At 36.4% G+C, this 16,758-nt stretch overlaps 1 protein-coding gene across 1 annotated transcript in view; it reads left to right on the forward strand.

The window, feature by feature from the left end:
- The window catches only part of IFT88 (intraflagellar transport 88), a 48,782-nt gene that overhangs the window by 288 nt on the left and 31,736 nt on the right, over positions 1-16,758 (forward strand). Inside the window, exons 2-14 of the mRNA XM_035903779.1 lie at positions 604-697; positions 1,719-1,781; positions 3,113-3,169; positions 4,958-5,011; positions 6,430-6,493; positions 6,570-6,639; positions 7,724-7,814; positions 10,741-10,845; positions 12,018-12,120; positions 12,787-12,901; positions 13,005-13,236; positions 14,789-14,859; positions 15,354-15,440. Of these exons, the coding sequence (XP_035759672.1) occupies positions 608-697; positions 1,719-1,781; positions 3,113-3,169; positions 4,958-5,011; positions 6,430-6,493; positions 6,570-6,639; positions 7,724-7,814; positions 10,741-10,845; positions 12,018-12,120; positions 12,787-12,901; positions 13,005-13,236; positions 14,789-14,859; positions 15,354-15,440 (1,202 nt within the window). The 5' untranslated portion in view covers positions 604-607. The remainder of the gene's footprint in view (positions 1-603; positions 698-1,718; positions 1,782-3,112; positions 3,170-4,957; positions 5,012-6,429; positions 6,494-6,569; positions 6,640-7,723; positions 7,815-10,740; positions 10,846-12,017; positions 12,121-12,786; positions 12,902-13,004; positions 13,237-14,788; positions 14,860-15,353; positions 15,441-16,758) is intronic.

Here is a 16,758-nt window from a genome sequence, read left to right on the forward strand (position 1 = left end):
ACGAGGTGAATGCAGCCCTATTAGACACAGGATTTGTGAAGACAGGCAGTGGAACCCAGGCTTCTTGGTTTCTTTAATTCTAGTTTTTTAAAACTGCTTGAATTGAAATGGCAAAATTATATGAAGAATGTTGCACATAGAGAATAGCTGTGGTTGATATAAGGACACAGGGAAGGAAGGAAGGAAGATTTGAAGTTAGAAGAGATACCTTTCATTAGAATGACTATATAATAAAAAATGGCAAACTTTAGAATTACCTTAAATCTGAATTATCTGAGAATGTAAAGCTACCATTCCGAAAGTAATACAGTTACTTGTTATGATCATTTAGTTTTAATGATAATTAAGACCATTTTCATGACAGTTGGTATAAATACCTAACAAAATCTAATTCTATGAAATTGTGCCATTTAATATTGTTTATAGGTGAACCCTAGTTTTTATGACTAATCATAGCTTATTTTTAATTTTGAAAGCAGCAATTAAAAACTAAAATGAAATTGGAGCTCTTCTGAACTTGTAAACTTTATTACTATTTATAATTTACATTTTAAAAGACATAAAGTCACTGGGATAATATTTGGCATGTTAAATGTTTCACAGAAAAATGATGCAAAATGTGCATCTGGCTCCTGAGGCTGATGAAGATGATCTTTATTCTGGCTACAATGATTATAATCCCACGTTTGACACAGAGGTAAAAATATTTGCTGTTTCCCACCTTTTCCATACATAGGGTTTTAACTTCGAAGTACAAGATAGGAGAGTGTGGGTACAGTAATATGCAAGTGTGCTACTGCTTTGAAGTGCAATTTTCTTATTTAGTAAGAAATACATAGTTTCACCAGGATGTTTTTGAATGGTTAGTTTTTTGATAGTTTTCTATTCCAGCAAAATACTTGTGTACGTCTCATAACAGATCTAATATGCTTTAACAGTTAGAACATAGGAGGTATAAAAACCTGGTTATCTGAAGGCCGTATTCACATTCAGACACATTCAATGTGGTGTTTTCCAGACAGTGTGCAGCAGCAAGCTTTCTGACTAAAGAGGTTTATTGGTCAATAGGTCATTGATCTCTTCTGTGCTGCAGCTGGTGGTGATAACAGTAGAGTGGAGTCCTGCAGGTCTCTGTGCAATCGGCAGAGCATCTGGGATGACTTATGGTAACCCTGCAGACCACTTTCTGGTAACTGCTGGTGTAGTGGAACTGGAACAACAAGGGGGTCATTTGGTCCAAACTCCCTACCCTGCTCAAAGCAAGGCCAGTGTTGCAAGATTTGGTATCTTGTGTGAAATCCCAATGCCAAGTTCATGGGAGTTGCAGAGTGACCTCAGAGACATGAGGTATCTTAATATATTGGCATGACAGGCATTGATGTTAAAATCTAGAAGTAGTGCTAGTAGTAAGCTTTTTGAGGGAAATAATTTCATGTTATATTTTATCACTTAAGCTCTGCTGCCTCAGTGTGTTTTTATTTTTCAGAGAATAATGAGGTTTTACTTTCTAATCTAAAATAGCAAAAAAGATAGACCAAATAATGTAATCATTATTTATTGTTAGTAAAACCTGTCAGTCAGTTATTTTCAAGTCAAGTATTTTTGGAAGAAGAATTGGTTTTCTACCTATCTGCTTTCAGTAGTCATAAGGTTCTGGAATTGTGGCTTCGGGTGTTACAGTTTTAAAAGGGTTGATATTTTTATTTTATCTTTTCTAGGATTTAGAAAATGATGTAGGTTTTCAACAGGCAGCAAGAACAAGTCATGGTAGAAGACCCCCTGTAAGTACCTTTTCAGAGAGTCATAGAATGTTTTGGGTTGGAAGGGACCTTTAGAGGTCATCTAGTCCAGCACCCCTGCAGTGAGCAAGGACATCAACTGTATCAGGTTGCTCAGAGCCCCATCCAACCTGGCCTTGAATGTTTCCAGGGATGGGGCCTCCACTACCTCCCTGGGCAACCCATTCCAGTGTTTCACTACCCTCATTGTAAAGAATTTCTTCCTTATATCCAGTCTAAATCTACCCTATTTTAGTTTAAAAACATTAGCCCTTGTCCTGTCACAGCTGGCCTTACTAAAAAGATTTTCCCAGCCTTTTCTGTAGGCTCCCTTTAAGTACTGAAAGGCTGCAATCAGGTCTCCCCGCAGCCTTCTCTTCTCCAGGCTGAACAACCCCAGCTGTCTCAGCCTGTCCTCACAGGAGAGGTGCTCCAGCCCTCGGATCCATTTTTGTGGCATTTATACGGTGCAATAGTATAGACCTTCTCTAGAGCCCTAGCTCTAATTTTGGCACTGATACAAACTTCTCTTGGGAATATCTTATCTCTTTTTTTTTTTTTTTTTTTTTTTTTTTTTAAACTAATAGCATGAAGATACAGACTTCAGTTATTTATATGAAAAATAAGTAAAAAATTAGCAGACCACGAGTTCCATTAAGTTCCAGAGATAAGCTAGAACAAACAAGGAATTTCAGTTGGAAATGTTTGGAATGGATGGGGCTCTGAGCAGCCTGATCTAGTTAGTGGTGTCCCTGCTCACTGCAGGGGGGTTGGACTAGATGACCTCTAGGGGTCCCTTCCAACCCAAAACATTCTATGATTCTATGTTTATCCTTGTTTGATAAAACGAGATAAAACCTTATTAAAGAGCAAAATTATGTATTCTGAAAGGACTTTGTTTAGTGTTCTATCCATAGAATTACTGGCTCTGACATATGATTACAAGGTTGCGATACATACTTGACAGTGGGGTGGATTTAGAAAACCATGTGTTATTGCTCTGATCATTTTTTCCTCCATATTATTGTAATTTACATTAATTTTCTTACTTTCATTTAGCTGCGACTTAATCTTATATCAATTTTCAAAACTAAATATCAGGTTGACACCTGCACTTCAGAAGTACATACTATGTGTCTAAAGAAGAGCTGGAACTGTCTGATTAATGTTATTTCGTTGCCAGAGTAACCTGGTTCTACAATAAGAATTCTTTCTATAACAGTTGAAGTATTATTTCTATGAATTCACTGTAGAAACTATATAGGAAGACAAATAATTAACACATATGGTTGTTAATTGGTGGTTTTGTTGGGTGGGGTTTTTTTTCCACCCAGCTGACAGCCAAAATTCCTGGTACATCATCCTCAAGACCTTTAGCTACTGGATTTGGGGTAGGTTTTTGTTCTGTTGTATTCTTAATGAAAATGAGGTATTTACTGAAAAATAAACTTACCATTTACTCCCTTGCACAAAGTGAGCTCTCTTTATCTGAGTATTTCCTTCCAGTAAACTACATGTATTCATTAATCTTAATTAATTCACAGCTCTGCACTTGGTCAAGGCATGGTTACTGATTTTTTTTTTTTCTTTTCTTTCTTTTTCTCCCAAACCAAACTGCAAATAAACTTCTGTACTGCATAAGGCAGTAGATTCCAAGGTATTAACCTGATTTTCTTGCAGGTGGGAGTGGATGGGTAGTTATTTAGGCTTGGGAAAGTTTTCTGAAAGTTAAAGTGAAACTCCGTCTTAAAAAGTACGGGCTTTCGAGTCACCTCCAGTTTAGTCAGAAAAAGCTGGTTATATTCTTTGGTATACTTAGCCCACTGTAACTCTTAAATAAGTAACACTTCAACCTGTTTTGCTATGGAAATGGAAGTTATGTGCTACTGATATATCCACTGTCCCCTTATTCCAATAAATTTTCAATCTATTAGCCTGTCTCAGTCACATTTGAAAAGACAGTGCTCATAGATATAAAATGACTCTAAGTTTTATGATAAATCGAGAGGGGAGATCACATTGCTTCAGATCTCTTATGCATATTAGCTGTGTAACAATTTCAAGAACACCTAAATTCTATGCTAAGTCATTGAAATACAACCTTTACTCTCAACCTTCTGTTACTTGCTCTGGATATGTTCCTTTTGAGACTGCTTTTTCTTAGCAGTTGTATTTGCAGATGTTTAGTGTAGTACCACGCTGTGAGGGGAAAAGCTGTTCTTTTAAAGGAGTGCACAAAAAGGCACTTCCTAAGGATAATAAAGACTGAGGTGTTTACCTGCATCAGTAGAGGTAGAAACCTCCAAAGCATTATCCAGTCCACAGTGCTACCTGTTTCACTCTGCAGATTTGCTTCTCCTACACTACAGTCCTTGTTAATGTAGGTTCAGCCTTAGCAGAAAAAAAATGAAAACCAGTCATGGTGTGAGATGGATAGTAGGTAAAATAGTAAAACATAGTCAGCTGGGTGGAAATCAGGGGAATACTTTTTCATGGCCTGAAATCCTTTATTTTTGTCTGTTTGTATTGTATATTTGTAGCAATGTTTAGCACTTACTATTAAATATTTCACATGTATTTCTTTAGATTTTTAACACTACTACAGAAGGACAGTATGCGACATGTCAGCTAATGGAAAAGATATCCATTGGCAGTTTCAAAGTATATCTGTATTTATTATAAAATAAATCCTCATGAAAGTGTACTTAAAACCAGACCCATGTTAATCTCTTATCAGCTGTACTCAGAATCTTACTGAAGTATTTTGTGCAAATTACTTGTTCAATTTAAAAGTAGTAATTTCAATAGTGTAATAATGGAAAGTACTGCTGTCTCAGCTAAATTTCTAAGTAATTTGTCTGTTGGAAATACCCAAATACATAAAAAACAGACTGTCTCAGCTAAATTTCTAAGTAATTTTTTTAAAAGGTCTGTTGGAAATACCCAAATACATAAAAAACAGTATTGTGAATTTGTGCTGACTGAAGTGTTTAACATCTTTAAGTCTGCCAGGCACTAGCAGTATAGTGCATATTCATAATGTAAATGGGAATTTTGCTATGAGCTTGTGTGTGTTAGATCAACTCTTAAAACTCAGTGTTGAGAAGACTGTACATAGCCTTTACAGTCTTCTAATGCTTTGTAAATGCTAGTTTCAAACAGTTTACTTATTTTTGTAGTCAAAGGCAACTTTAACTTCATCTATGGGAAGACCAATGACAGGAGCTATACAGGTAAAAGTTTCAATATTTGCATTTTATATTTATTTGGAACACTGTAGTTTTCTAGTAAGTGTTTGGGTTTGATACAAGTATTTAAAAGCTCATCAAAATAATACAAATTTTTACACTGTCTTAATTTGTCCTGTTTTGAAAATACTACTGTCAGCCTGAGGGTTGTGATGACTATTTTATCTAAGCACAGGATTGGAAGCAATACCAGTGTAGGGCTTTTTAACACTTATTGACATGCAATGAATAATTTCCCATTGAAATAGGAGAGAGGTAGATTCTGGTTTTCATGTTTTTCTTATGTACTTATACTCTAAAAAGGATCCACTGCAATTTACCAATGACTCTCCCACCACCCCCCTTCAGTATATTGACCTATTGTTAAATATATCTGTAGCCACTATATCCTTTTGTGTCAGCCCAGGTGGGAAACGGGAATTATCAGGGAGCATCAAGAATAGGGCTACTCCCTAAGGGAAGGCAAGCCAGGAGTCTAGAGGGAAATTGCATGGCCAGCAGTGCAGGAGCCTCACCAGCCAGGACCCAGTGCCGCAATACTTGAGCAAGGCAAGTAAGAGCCACCCAGAAAAGGTGGCCATGTCCAACCAAAAGTTCAGAACATAAGGCAGTATCATGGTTATGAGGCAGGTCCAAGGTCAAGACAGGAAGTCAATGCGTGGGCCAGGGTTAGGACCAGTGATCACTGGCTGTGACAAGGCAAAGCTAAGATCAATCCAGGGAGTCAGCCCACAGGTTGAAATCTGGATCGAGGGACTCTGTGGCCAGGCATAGCTGTGGCTGATGTGGAAACCAGTAGTCTTCCAACAAAGCTCCAGCAGGGGCTGAGGGACCAGGGTTGAGCTTAAATAAAGCTCTTGGATCCATGGGTAGGGTGTGTGGCTGGAGACCCCAGGTGAGTCTGGTCAGGGCTATTCAGGTTTATTAGTGCATTCGGTGTCCTGACAGGAAAGTTTAATAAGCTCATATGGGGTGGGGTGAGACATTCCTGTGTTGGGATGCATTGTCTGATAATAAGTTACAAATACAAAAAAATTCTAGTTTATTTGTGCAACAAGCTAGAGTACATTACGGATCTCAAGACCAACAATTATTGAGAATTTTTTAAAAATAAAAGATGTTTGAAATTAAGTATTCTGAATACATATAAAATTTACACAAAGTAGTAGGTGTTCCTTTGTGTCAGTTACAGTTTCCCAATAGTGTTTGCTCCTCTACTATGTAGGCAGTAAGGATGTACAATATTTGAGAAATAAAAACATTTTAAAAAATACTCAGTTTACTGAGGTGGTAACAACTGATTTTTGTATTTAAAGCTTTTATAATACGTAACTGATATCCATACTGTCCACAGTCTTATTTTTTAGGAACATTATTTTAATATGTCTTTCTTTTTATTTAAGGATGGGGTTGCCCGACCAATGACAGCAGTGCATGCTGCAGGTTACACTAAGGCAGCTATGAGAGGTATGGTTTGTAGAAATTACTGGCTGCCAGAGGGAGATGTTAGTTTACAATTCTCAGTACTCTGTTGATTTTGCAGGTTCTTCATTTGATCCTCTTGGCCAAGCAAGGGGTCCTGCTCCACCTCTGGAAATGAAAAATTCAGACAGGTTTGTTCAGTTTTGCATTAAATTATTTCAGAGCATTAACAGCAACAAAAAACCAGCCATGGGTAGAGATTAAAAACATCCAGGAAGTTAGAAAACCTTGAGGGGCTGAACTCTTAACTTTGCGAAATAATGCCACAAGCATTTATGCATGTGGTTAGCTGACTTACCAGAGCAGTTGCACTGAGTTTCAGGACCATCTGCTTTCAGTGATTTCTGGTTCTGACTGTAGACCTTAGCTCAGCAGCATGGACGTAGCTGTTGCCACACAAATACTGTGATACTTACATAGAATTGTGGAGGATTGTGGAAGAGGGTGCAAGGAACGCCATGATCCATGCAGCTTGCTGGGAAGAACTTGGGGGAATTTGCCTGCTGTTTCTCTCTGTTCATTCTGACCTTACCACTTGAGGTGAAACTGAGGTTGTAGAAGTTTTGCAGGCTGCTGTGAATGTTGGGGAGTTCACTCAGAACAAGTCATTGGGCTTTTGAATATGAAAGGTGTATTCCTCAAATGTAGCTATATAGGAATAGGGAATTCTTCTGAAATGTTTTGATTATTTAACTGAAAAAAAAAGTCTAGATAAATAACAACTTTTTATTAAAATCTGCATTGGCAAGCTATACTTTCAAGTTATCTATGCAAAGGTTCAATTAATTGCTCTTAATACAATATTTCATTTCACTAGGTATTTGATTTGAAAGTTTTACCAGCCCATCTGTTTGTTCTGTCATTACTTCTCCTGAACCTGCTTTAGCAGGGGGGTTGGACTAGAAGATCTCCGAAGGTCCCTTCCAACCCCTGCCATTCTGTGATTCTGTGAACAAATTGGGTCCATGAAATTTGCATGTCTGTCTTGTCTCTCTGTTTTCTTGGGTGTCTGTTCTCAAATTAAAAGTGTGAATGTGTTATCTTTGGAGGATCTTCTCTGGGCATAGTTTCACATATTTTCTTTGATGGGAAAACCAGATAGTTGTGACATGTGATACACAACTGTCGTGTTTTATTGAAAATATCCTGTGTAACAGCTTAGTGTTTGCAGTTATGTTACTAGTGTTAATCCTTGTATTGTTATTTTTATTTTAGTTCAGAAGAGAAGATTAGGCAGTTGGAAAAAAAAGTGAATGAACTGGTTGAAGAAAGCTGCATTGCCAACAGCTGTGGAGACTTGAAATTGGTAATTTTTTTGGATTTGACTTCACTTGCTCTTATGCGAAGAACAATTTGTGTCAGTAGATGTTTCAAACTGACTTGGCCTCAAACATTTCAAGTTATTAAAATCATCTTATTTCTAACTTTGTTATGACTCTTCCAATCCTTGTATTGTCAAAAAAAAAAAAAGGTAGGAGCTGTATTTCTTGTGTATATATTTAAGATTTTGGTGTTACAAAAACTCCCTCATATCTCCATTGGCCTCTTCAAATGGGTCTGATCAATTAGTCATACTGGGCACTTTTTCCCAGTCTAACCTATGGAATTTATGGGAATGGGTGACCCTTCTTCAATTACAAGCCTGGTATTGGCATCTTTGCAGCATTTGATCCTCAGATGTGTAAGGATCTTGTCTGAGTGACATTCCGTTTCCTTGATGTTGCTTGAGCTTTTTGGATAATGTAATTCTCATTCAGGACTGGTGCTCAACACCAGGATCAATCTCACTTAAGCCACCTCCACAGTACCCTTCTATGTCAGGAGCTGTTTAGTGCTTTTGTTGCACCACAAGGGGTCAGCATCAAGATCAACTCTTTTGTCTTCTTTCTGTCACACGAGGGGACCTTCCAAGCTAAGCAAACCCTAAAGTGCAAACACCAGTATCCTTCATAGGACAGTGGCAATAAAGCACATTAACCTTGGGTTCCACTTGATCAAAATAGCCTCTAACTCTTCCTTCTTAGGACCAGGATTACGTTTTGTTCCATGTACTTTGGACTGGCCAGCTCCAGCTCCCAAACTACTAGAGGCAGAGCAGGCTCAACTGTTAGAATTAATGAGATACATTGGTTTCTTAGGAATGTAGACTTCCTTTGTGATCATCCATTGCCCTCTCAAGTTGATGGCATCTGATCCATAAGGGGAAAAAAATTAAATAGAGCTATGAGAGATGATGTTCCTTGCTTAGTCATCCAAGCTGCAAAATTTTTTAGTCTTGGAGTGTATCCTGAGGAGGTATTGTTAGAGTACAAGAATGTGTAAAGCATATTTCCTGAGCTGCTTAATACTGTCTGATGCAGATCCTAGGCTAGATGGCCTTCGGTTTGGTCAAATTCTCATGTTTTGGAGACTAAGAGCTCCAAAATTCATTACAAAGATTGCAAATGGTCTGTGATTGGGAAAATGGCATTGTTTGTCCACTGTACGCAATGTCTATATTTGTGAATCAATCAATAGGTTTGTAAATTGTTAGCATGGTTACTGGCACGGTTCTGGCCCAGGCTAACCAGCATTTTTCTAAACAGTTCCTAGATATAGTTGAAGGTTACTATGGATAAGGAACCATTTCCAATAGGCAGTTTGAATATATTTGATCTGTTGTAGAGGGTAGTAGTACAGTGTGTTGTCAGTTAGTAGTAGCTAAAGAACAGGCTCTAGCCCATTTGATTTACATCTAGTATAGATGTAATTAGTGAGTTCAAGCTGTTTGGACAAGTCAGCACTTTTAATAAATGTTGTCTTTTTGTCTGACACAAAGAAATATTTTTCTGTCTGCACTCAGATTCAGACAATTTCAAATATCTCTTTAGGTCTTGTGAAACATGGTGGGTACAGCATCATTTAATCTTACCTTAATTGTTTTAATGTAAGGGTAGTCTTAACTGCAGTTTGGCTCTGTTAAGAAGTATGCAGTCCATCTTTTGATAGATCATCTTTGTTCAGAAGTCTTTGTCTTTGCATTGACGTCTAGAATTGATTCAGCTCTTGGGAGCCATGCTGGACCCAGTGGCAGTGAGGGTTTTCTTACCTTGAAGGGACTTCATATTGTCTGGTGCTCTTCACACACAATAAGGGCCTCCTTAGCTATTTTATGCAAGGTGATATTGTGTGCCTATGTGATACTTCTTATCAGACTACATATGTTATCCTTACAATTGTATCTATATTTCACAGATTTCTTAAGTAGTAATCTTTATTTGCACATTTCAGGCCTCCTGTAAGTGAGATATTCCATGTTACAGTGGCAGGATCTGCCCTTTGTGGAGAAATATCCAGCATTTCACTAAGAAGCATATTGGGTTTGAGGCTTTCTCCTCTCTTTAAGACAGCAGTTTTCCTTTGGAACTAGTACAGCAAGAATGTACTTTTGACAATGATTTTATGTGTCATGTAGTGTGAATATTTTCAGATACAGAATAAGACATTTGCCCTATCAGACTATGACAGGAAGATTTCAGTTGTCTTGAGGACTGTCTTTCAGGATGGGTAACATCCCCTATCTTTTTGCTTACTACAAAGAAGCATTGTATCTATTGCTGTTGAGAAAAAAGCTGTCCCAGCTCTCTGAATGCGTTCTTGTTTCTCTGGTCAAAAGGCCTGGTAGGGCCTTTCTTCAGTGTTTGAAGCAATTCCAGTGAACCTGATCAAATTAAGACAAGATCAAACATTGACCATCTTGATTGTGGTAGGTGTGCCTAGACAGTTCGGATATCAGGATGATACTATACTGTACTTCCAATGGTTTTTGGATTATCTGTTGAGCTGATAGCTCCTTTGGGGAGAGGGATTTCACTTAGCATGTCTTCATGTAGCAGTCCACAGTGTTGAGAGTTTACTTTCTTGTGGGGTTAACATTTATGTGCACTTTCTATCATTAATACCAGTAGAATAATCTTCTAGGGTTGTGATTATGGCATATATATGTGTGTGACTATACTTCTCTAAAATTATACAGCTAAGCAGGCTTCAACTAACTGTATGTCTGCTTATTACTGATTAACACCTTTCTGTGGGTTGTATTGCTATTGCTACTTTTCAGGCATTGGGTACAGTCTGTGTGTCTAGAGAAAATGGACATGAGTATATTCTTTTCATACTTTTTTTGAACTGATTTTTGCCATCTTGGGTTAATAAGATTCAAGGCATTGCTAAATCCTAGTATTTTTTTTAAGGCTCTGGAAAAAGCAAAAGAGGCTGGAAGAAAGGAAAGAGTATTGGTGAGACAACGTGAACAAATTGCTACTCCAGAAAACATCAACTTAGACCTCACTTACTCAGTAAGTGCTTAGAAATCTTCAGTGAGTGAAAGGTGTTGGTAGCACACCTAAAGAGACATTGCTGAGTGTGTGTACTGTAATGCTCCTAGCAGTGTACCACATCAGATATGGTCTACATTTGGGAGCAGGGGAAGTTTATGAAGATGAAGTGAATTACTTCTTGAAGTTAAAACTTAACATTGGACTGCAAAGATCCATTTACATCTTCGAGTCTGTTCCCTTGCAGTCTCAAGTACCAGAGAAACCACATAATCAACATTAAGTGAAGAAGGATGCCCATGAGCGTCTTTGCCAGCTACCTACTCACATACAAAGCATGCATATAAAAATATAACAGATATAAACCTTGTACTTCAAAAATAGCCTAGAAAATGTAACATGCCTAGAGAAGAAAACAGGAGAGTTCAGATGCTGCCTTTAACTTGAACCGTAAAGTGTCAGATAATGATTACATGAAATAGGATATATTAATATTCCTAAATCCTGAATCTGAAAGCAGGTATCTAGATTTACATTCTGGATTTCAAATTAATAGTAGACTTTTTTTTTTTTTTAAAAAGGATACAACATACATAAAAATACTTAGGGGGAATTTAGAGTTATACTCCAGATAGTGCTGTAGAGAAAATTATTAGCAATGAATGCATTGAGTTAAGCAGACCTAGGAATTTACTTCATAGTGAAGGTCAGACTAAAGCTGGGGAGAAATGTGGAGGTATTTTACCTGATGCCAACAGAACTTCTGTTTTGAAACAGCAGTTTGGAAAAATTCTCTCTTCATAAACTGAGTGACCATAGGTAGCAAGACAGTTTTCCACACGTTGGGGGTAATGAATTACGCGCAGTTTCTGAGAATTGTCTTGTATTAATGTGTTTTAATACCCTTGGAGTATAACATGGTGTTTACGTAGGTCTAAGGCCCACTTAGCATGACTTTTAATGGTAGTTATTTAAGTACAAAAATAAAATAATTACCTAGAATAAGTAGATTTGAAACTTATTTTCTCTATGTCAATGTACAAGAATAAAGGAGCATTAAAGATGGGAAGCTTAAAACTGTAAAAGCAGTACTTCCAAGGTAAATGAATGCAAAATTATCTATTATGAATTCAAGTTTATTACTATTGAGAGAACAATATTATTTTCTTGCCTATAATTCCATTTTTCTACAGGTTCTTTTCAATCTGGCCAGTCAGTATGCTGCTAATGAAATGTATGCTGAAGCACTGAATACTTACCAAGTTATAGTGAAGAATAAGATGTTCAGCAATGGAGGTAGGCTACATTCCAAAGTGGATTAAAATTGGTAGTCAGGCATTCAAAATAAGGACTTTATCTGGGTGGTGTTGACTTGCAGAGATCTCAGCCCTCATGTCAGTCAGTCAGAGTGGATGACAGATACTCATAATCTCTGACTTGGTATAACTTAATGCGGTTTGGCTCTCCAGCTCATTAAGTCTTTTCTTTCCATAGGCTAAGCTAAACATAAAGCCAAATATACAATTTTCTCATGCAGCACGCACTATATTGTCTGCTTTAATACTATTTTTTTCTCTTTTGTCTCAGCTTTTCTCTTCTGAAAACTTCTTTTAGTATTTTGCACATCTTTGAGACTCTACAGTGCGCTTTTCTCAAGATGCTTATTTGCAGCTGTCTTCCTGGAGAGCACTGTAAATAATTTCTACCTCATCCCTCAATTCACAATCAAAATTAGAATATATCTTACAGTGATAGTTCTATTCTAGGTTTCATTACTACTTCATCTACTTCTGAGTGAAACTTCACAGAAGGCTGTTCCATGCAGTGCTGCTTTAAAGGCCACCGGTACCTATAATGAAGATACATTTATTAAGAAATTGCTCTACTCTGTCACTTTGAAACAACTGAAAAATGCTGTGACCATGCTTTAAAAGGCTGTAACTCATTGACTTCTTTTGATAGGTAGACTGAAGGTGAATATGGGAAATATATATTTAAAGCAACGTAACTATTCCAAAGCTATCAAATTCTACCGTATGGCTTTAGACCAGATTCCTAGTGTCCACAAAGAGATGAGGTGAGTTTCTACTAGTAGGCATGGTTCTGAAATACAAGTTTTGGATACAGTATGATTTTATAGATAAAAATATAACCTAATCCTGCCTGATTTCTTTACTTAGAATTAAAATAATGCAAAATATCGGAGTTGCATTTATTAAAACTGGCCAATATAGTGATGCCATTTCTTCATTTGAACATATAATGAGCATGTCCCCAAACCTGAAGGCAGGCTTCAACTTGATCCTATGTTATTTTGCTATTGGAAACGGTGAGCAGATGAAAAAAGCCTTCCAAAAACTGATTGCTGTTCCCTTGGAGGTGGATTATGACGACAAATACATTTCACCAAATGTAAGTTTGAACGAAATAAACTGTGTCTTTATATGGTAAATCAGGAGAAAGGGGGAGAGACATTGAATGCTTGGACTATACTGAATATGTAAACCCATGTGTATTTATGTATCTAAAATAACTTTTTTTTTTTTACCAGCATTAACTTAGTGTGGCGGTTCTGCTCAGAAGTGTAAAATAATGTTGAGAACATTGAAATCCTTTTTTCCTCAAAAGATGTGATGTTTATAAAATCCACACCACACAATTGCCTTCATAACAATTTTGTTGAAATTCATCTGGGCTAACTTACATAGCTCACTTACTGCTTTGCCTCCTTTATTTATATACAATTTTAGTAAAATATTTATAAGCTAAAATAAAGGGAGCAAAGCAATGAGTGAGTTACTGCAGGTTATCTCAAATGAGTGCTAATAAAACCTGTAATACTGTAGTGTTATTTTACAGAAGAAAATTTTAGTGAAGTTTACAGATGCTTATTTCAGTTTATTAGACTTTGTTGGAAAGTTGCCTTCCTTTGTACAATGAAATCAACATCTCGTGACGTTGAAGACCGCAAAAAGTAATTAAAAAGTTTAGGGTCCCTCTTAGAAAGGTCCTCTATAGAAAGATCAAGGCAAGCCCTTTATATTCTCTTAGCAATCTTTTTCTCAGTGATGCAAAGCTTCCATTTTCAGTCCTAAAGATCAAACATATAATTAGTCTTCTAACTATTTGCAACTTACAAGTAGCTGTTGTTTCCTGTTGTCCTAGCGTAAGCAAATAAAATTTAATATAAGAAGCATATATATTTATTTGTATTTATTGGTAAATATGTGTATAATTTCTTAAATATCTTTTTATATATAATTCTCATATTAGCAATTACATAACAGTAAGGGTCATTAAACACTTGAGTTAACTGAAGACTGTGTAAGATCATTCATTGGAAGAAAAGCTTGAGACTGTAGAAGTTCTTTCTAAGGATAGGCAAGCTACAGTTTTAACAGACATTCCAAGTTCTGTGTTTTGTTAGGAGGAGGTCAGAGAAAAGATCAAAGTTTCCATGATCTATCCCCAGTACATGAGGAAGGGATGGCTAACGAAATCTGCATTAGTTCTTTTAGAACTAACAGAGATGTGTGATAGAAACCACAAGATGATCATGTGAGTTATTGTAACGAGCGGGTAGTACAAGACCTCATCTGCTGAATACCCCTGCAGTTCGGCAAATGCTTAAGCATGCCTTTATTTTTAAGCATGTGAGTATTCTCACTGTGATTTCAGCCTTCCCAGTCCGATACACATGATATTAGGGCTGTTAATAGGTATAGTTAATGTGATCTATGACCACAAGTGTGAGCAGAAAAACAGGATTCAAGTGCTGAATTTCAGGTTTTGTGGTTAGAAAACTACTTTAAACTGAAGCTAGCTTTTTGAAATGTTAAAAGTAAATAACTGACATTATAGACTATGTAACTTGCATCAGTTTACGTTTGCCGTCATATTGTCTATAAAATAATTAAAATGCATGTATACTGGCGTAATTTGCAGTTGTTTTGTCTCCCTCCAGGATGATCCACATACAAATCTACTGATTGAAGCCATTAAAAATGACAGCTTAAGACAAATAGAACGTGAGAGGTAATGGTGGAGTCTATTCTTTCTTGACTGTGATGTCATGGATTTTAGCTCCTGAAAGTATTATCAGCCTTCTCACTTGTCCACAGCTCTTGCTATAAAAGCGTCTTCATAATTCTTAGGAAAGAACACGCTTGGAAGAACCAGTTGGATCACTCAGTTTAGTGTACTGCACTCAAATAGAATATCAACCCCAAATGCTATAGGTTACAGTGCTTAAAATTTGCAGCATTGTTTGTTTTTTGGTTTTTGGTTGTTTTTTTTTTTTTTTAAAATACAACAGTGTGCAGTGAAAGGAAAAGAGAAAAAACAGAGAGCTTTATCAAGATATAGGGCAGTAGTAGTAGCAGGTGACTGGTTGGATTGACTTCTAAGATTGTCCTGAGTGCAGGAAGATTTGGTTATTTTTTGTACACGTTTTTGAAATGGTGACATGTTTGTGTGTTGATTTTTGTGTGGTGTGATTCTTGTTTTGGGGTTGTTTTTTTTTTTGTTAGGAAATCTATGGCAGAGGAATACATCATGACAGCTGCTAAACTCATTGCACCAGTAATTGAGACATCTTTTGCAGTGGGCTATGACTGGTAAGAGTCAAGTGGGGCTTTTTCTTTTCTAAACTAATACGCCAGTCTCTCATGATGGTTATGAAACCAGATTCACAAGTATAAACAAATGGGAAACATAGTTTGTTTGCTCATCTCAAACATAGTGTCCAGGCTATTTTCAGTTTGCTTCCATAATGCTTTGGAGAAGAACAAAAGAAAGCATTAGGGTCTATTCTGTATTAAAAATTAATCGTATCATTGAAACTCAACTGTTAATTATACATTTTGAACTGTTCTGTATTAGCACAAAACCAATTTCTTAAAGTTCAATTCAATTTGAAAATTCAAGAACTTTTAAAAGTCTCAATAGACAAATGTTATACAGAAGGCAATGATAGCTGCTCTTTACTGTATGTTTGAAGATAGCATAATGAAGACGTGGGGTGCCTAAGAAGTTTTCATTACTCCATAGAGTCATTATATAAAACACTGGAATCTAAATATTACTAGAAAGGTTTATTTGCATTTCATTTATAAACTTCATGTTTATAAATGTAAACTTAATTACTGTTTCTTAAACATTTATACAAGAGTATACAGCGATAGGCTGCTGATACAGTTTACCGCTTTGATTTTTGTATCCACCTTATTTTTCAATTTATAGCTTTGCTTTTGCTTTCTGTGGTATTTCCTGCAGCAGAATACTCTAAAACAAAATAAAATAGACACAGTTCCTATAAAGACAGTTTAAAAATGATTAGTATAACTTTTCAAGATTTATTTTCAAGATGTATTTTTAACTAGTTTTTAGTTTTCTATTGTAAGGATGGACTTCGATATTTTTAGTATTTTTGATAACTTTATTGGAAAATAACATGTACACAAATGAATGTTGTGTATCTGTAGCCACAACATTGCTAACAGGTATGTTCAATGTTTGGGAAGTGAAGGAAGTTCAATGGGAAAAGACAACTTTCCTTTAACTGTGTTTTTTGGCTAGTTGGGATTATTTTCAAGTTTTGGAGGTCCTGTAATTATAATTTACTAGTAAAGCTGTTTATACTAACATGAAATAATCTCTCACACAGACATGTTTAGTCTGCTAGAGTCCACAAGGTGGTGTTTGATGGTTTAATAATCATTATAACCTTATTATTTCCCTACTTTTGCCATTCTGACTTACTAGAACTTCAACAGTATGTCTTAATGAAAATTAGCTTGCTGCTTTGTAACTTGTTAGTATGAATAAGTCAGATTTGTTTGCTATGTATCTTGTGGTTTTGTTCAAGAAATCTGGAAAATGTTGTCAGATATTCAGTTTCCTTAGTGCTAGCCCCATAATACTTGTCAAGAAGTA

Source organism: Egretta garzetta, unplaced genomic scaffold, assembly GCF_000687185.1.
Source record: "Egretta garzetta isolate BGI_Z169 unplaced genomic scaffold, ASM68718v1 scaffold401, whole genome shotgun sequence".
NCBI lineage: Eukaryota > Metazoa > Chordata > Aves > Pelecaniformes > Ardeidae > Egretta > Egretta garzetta.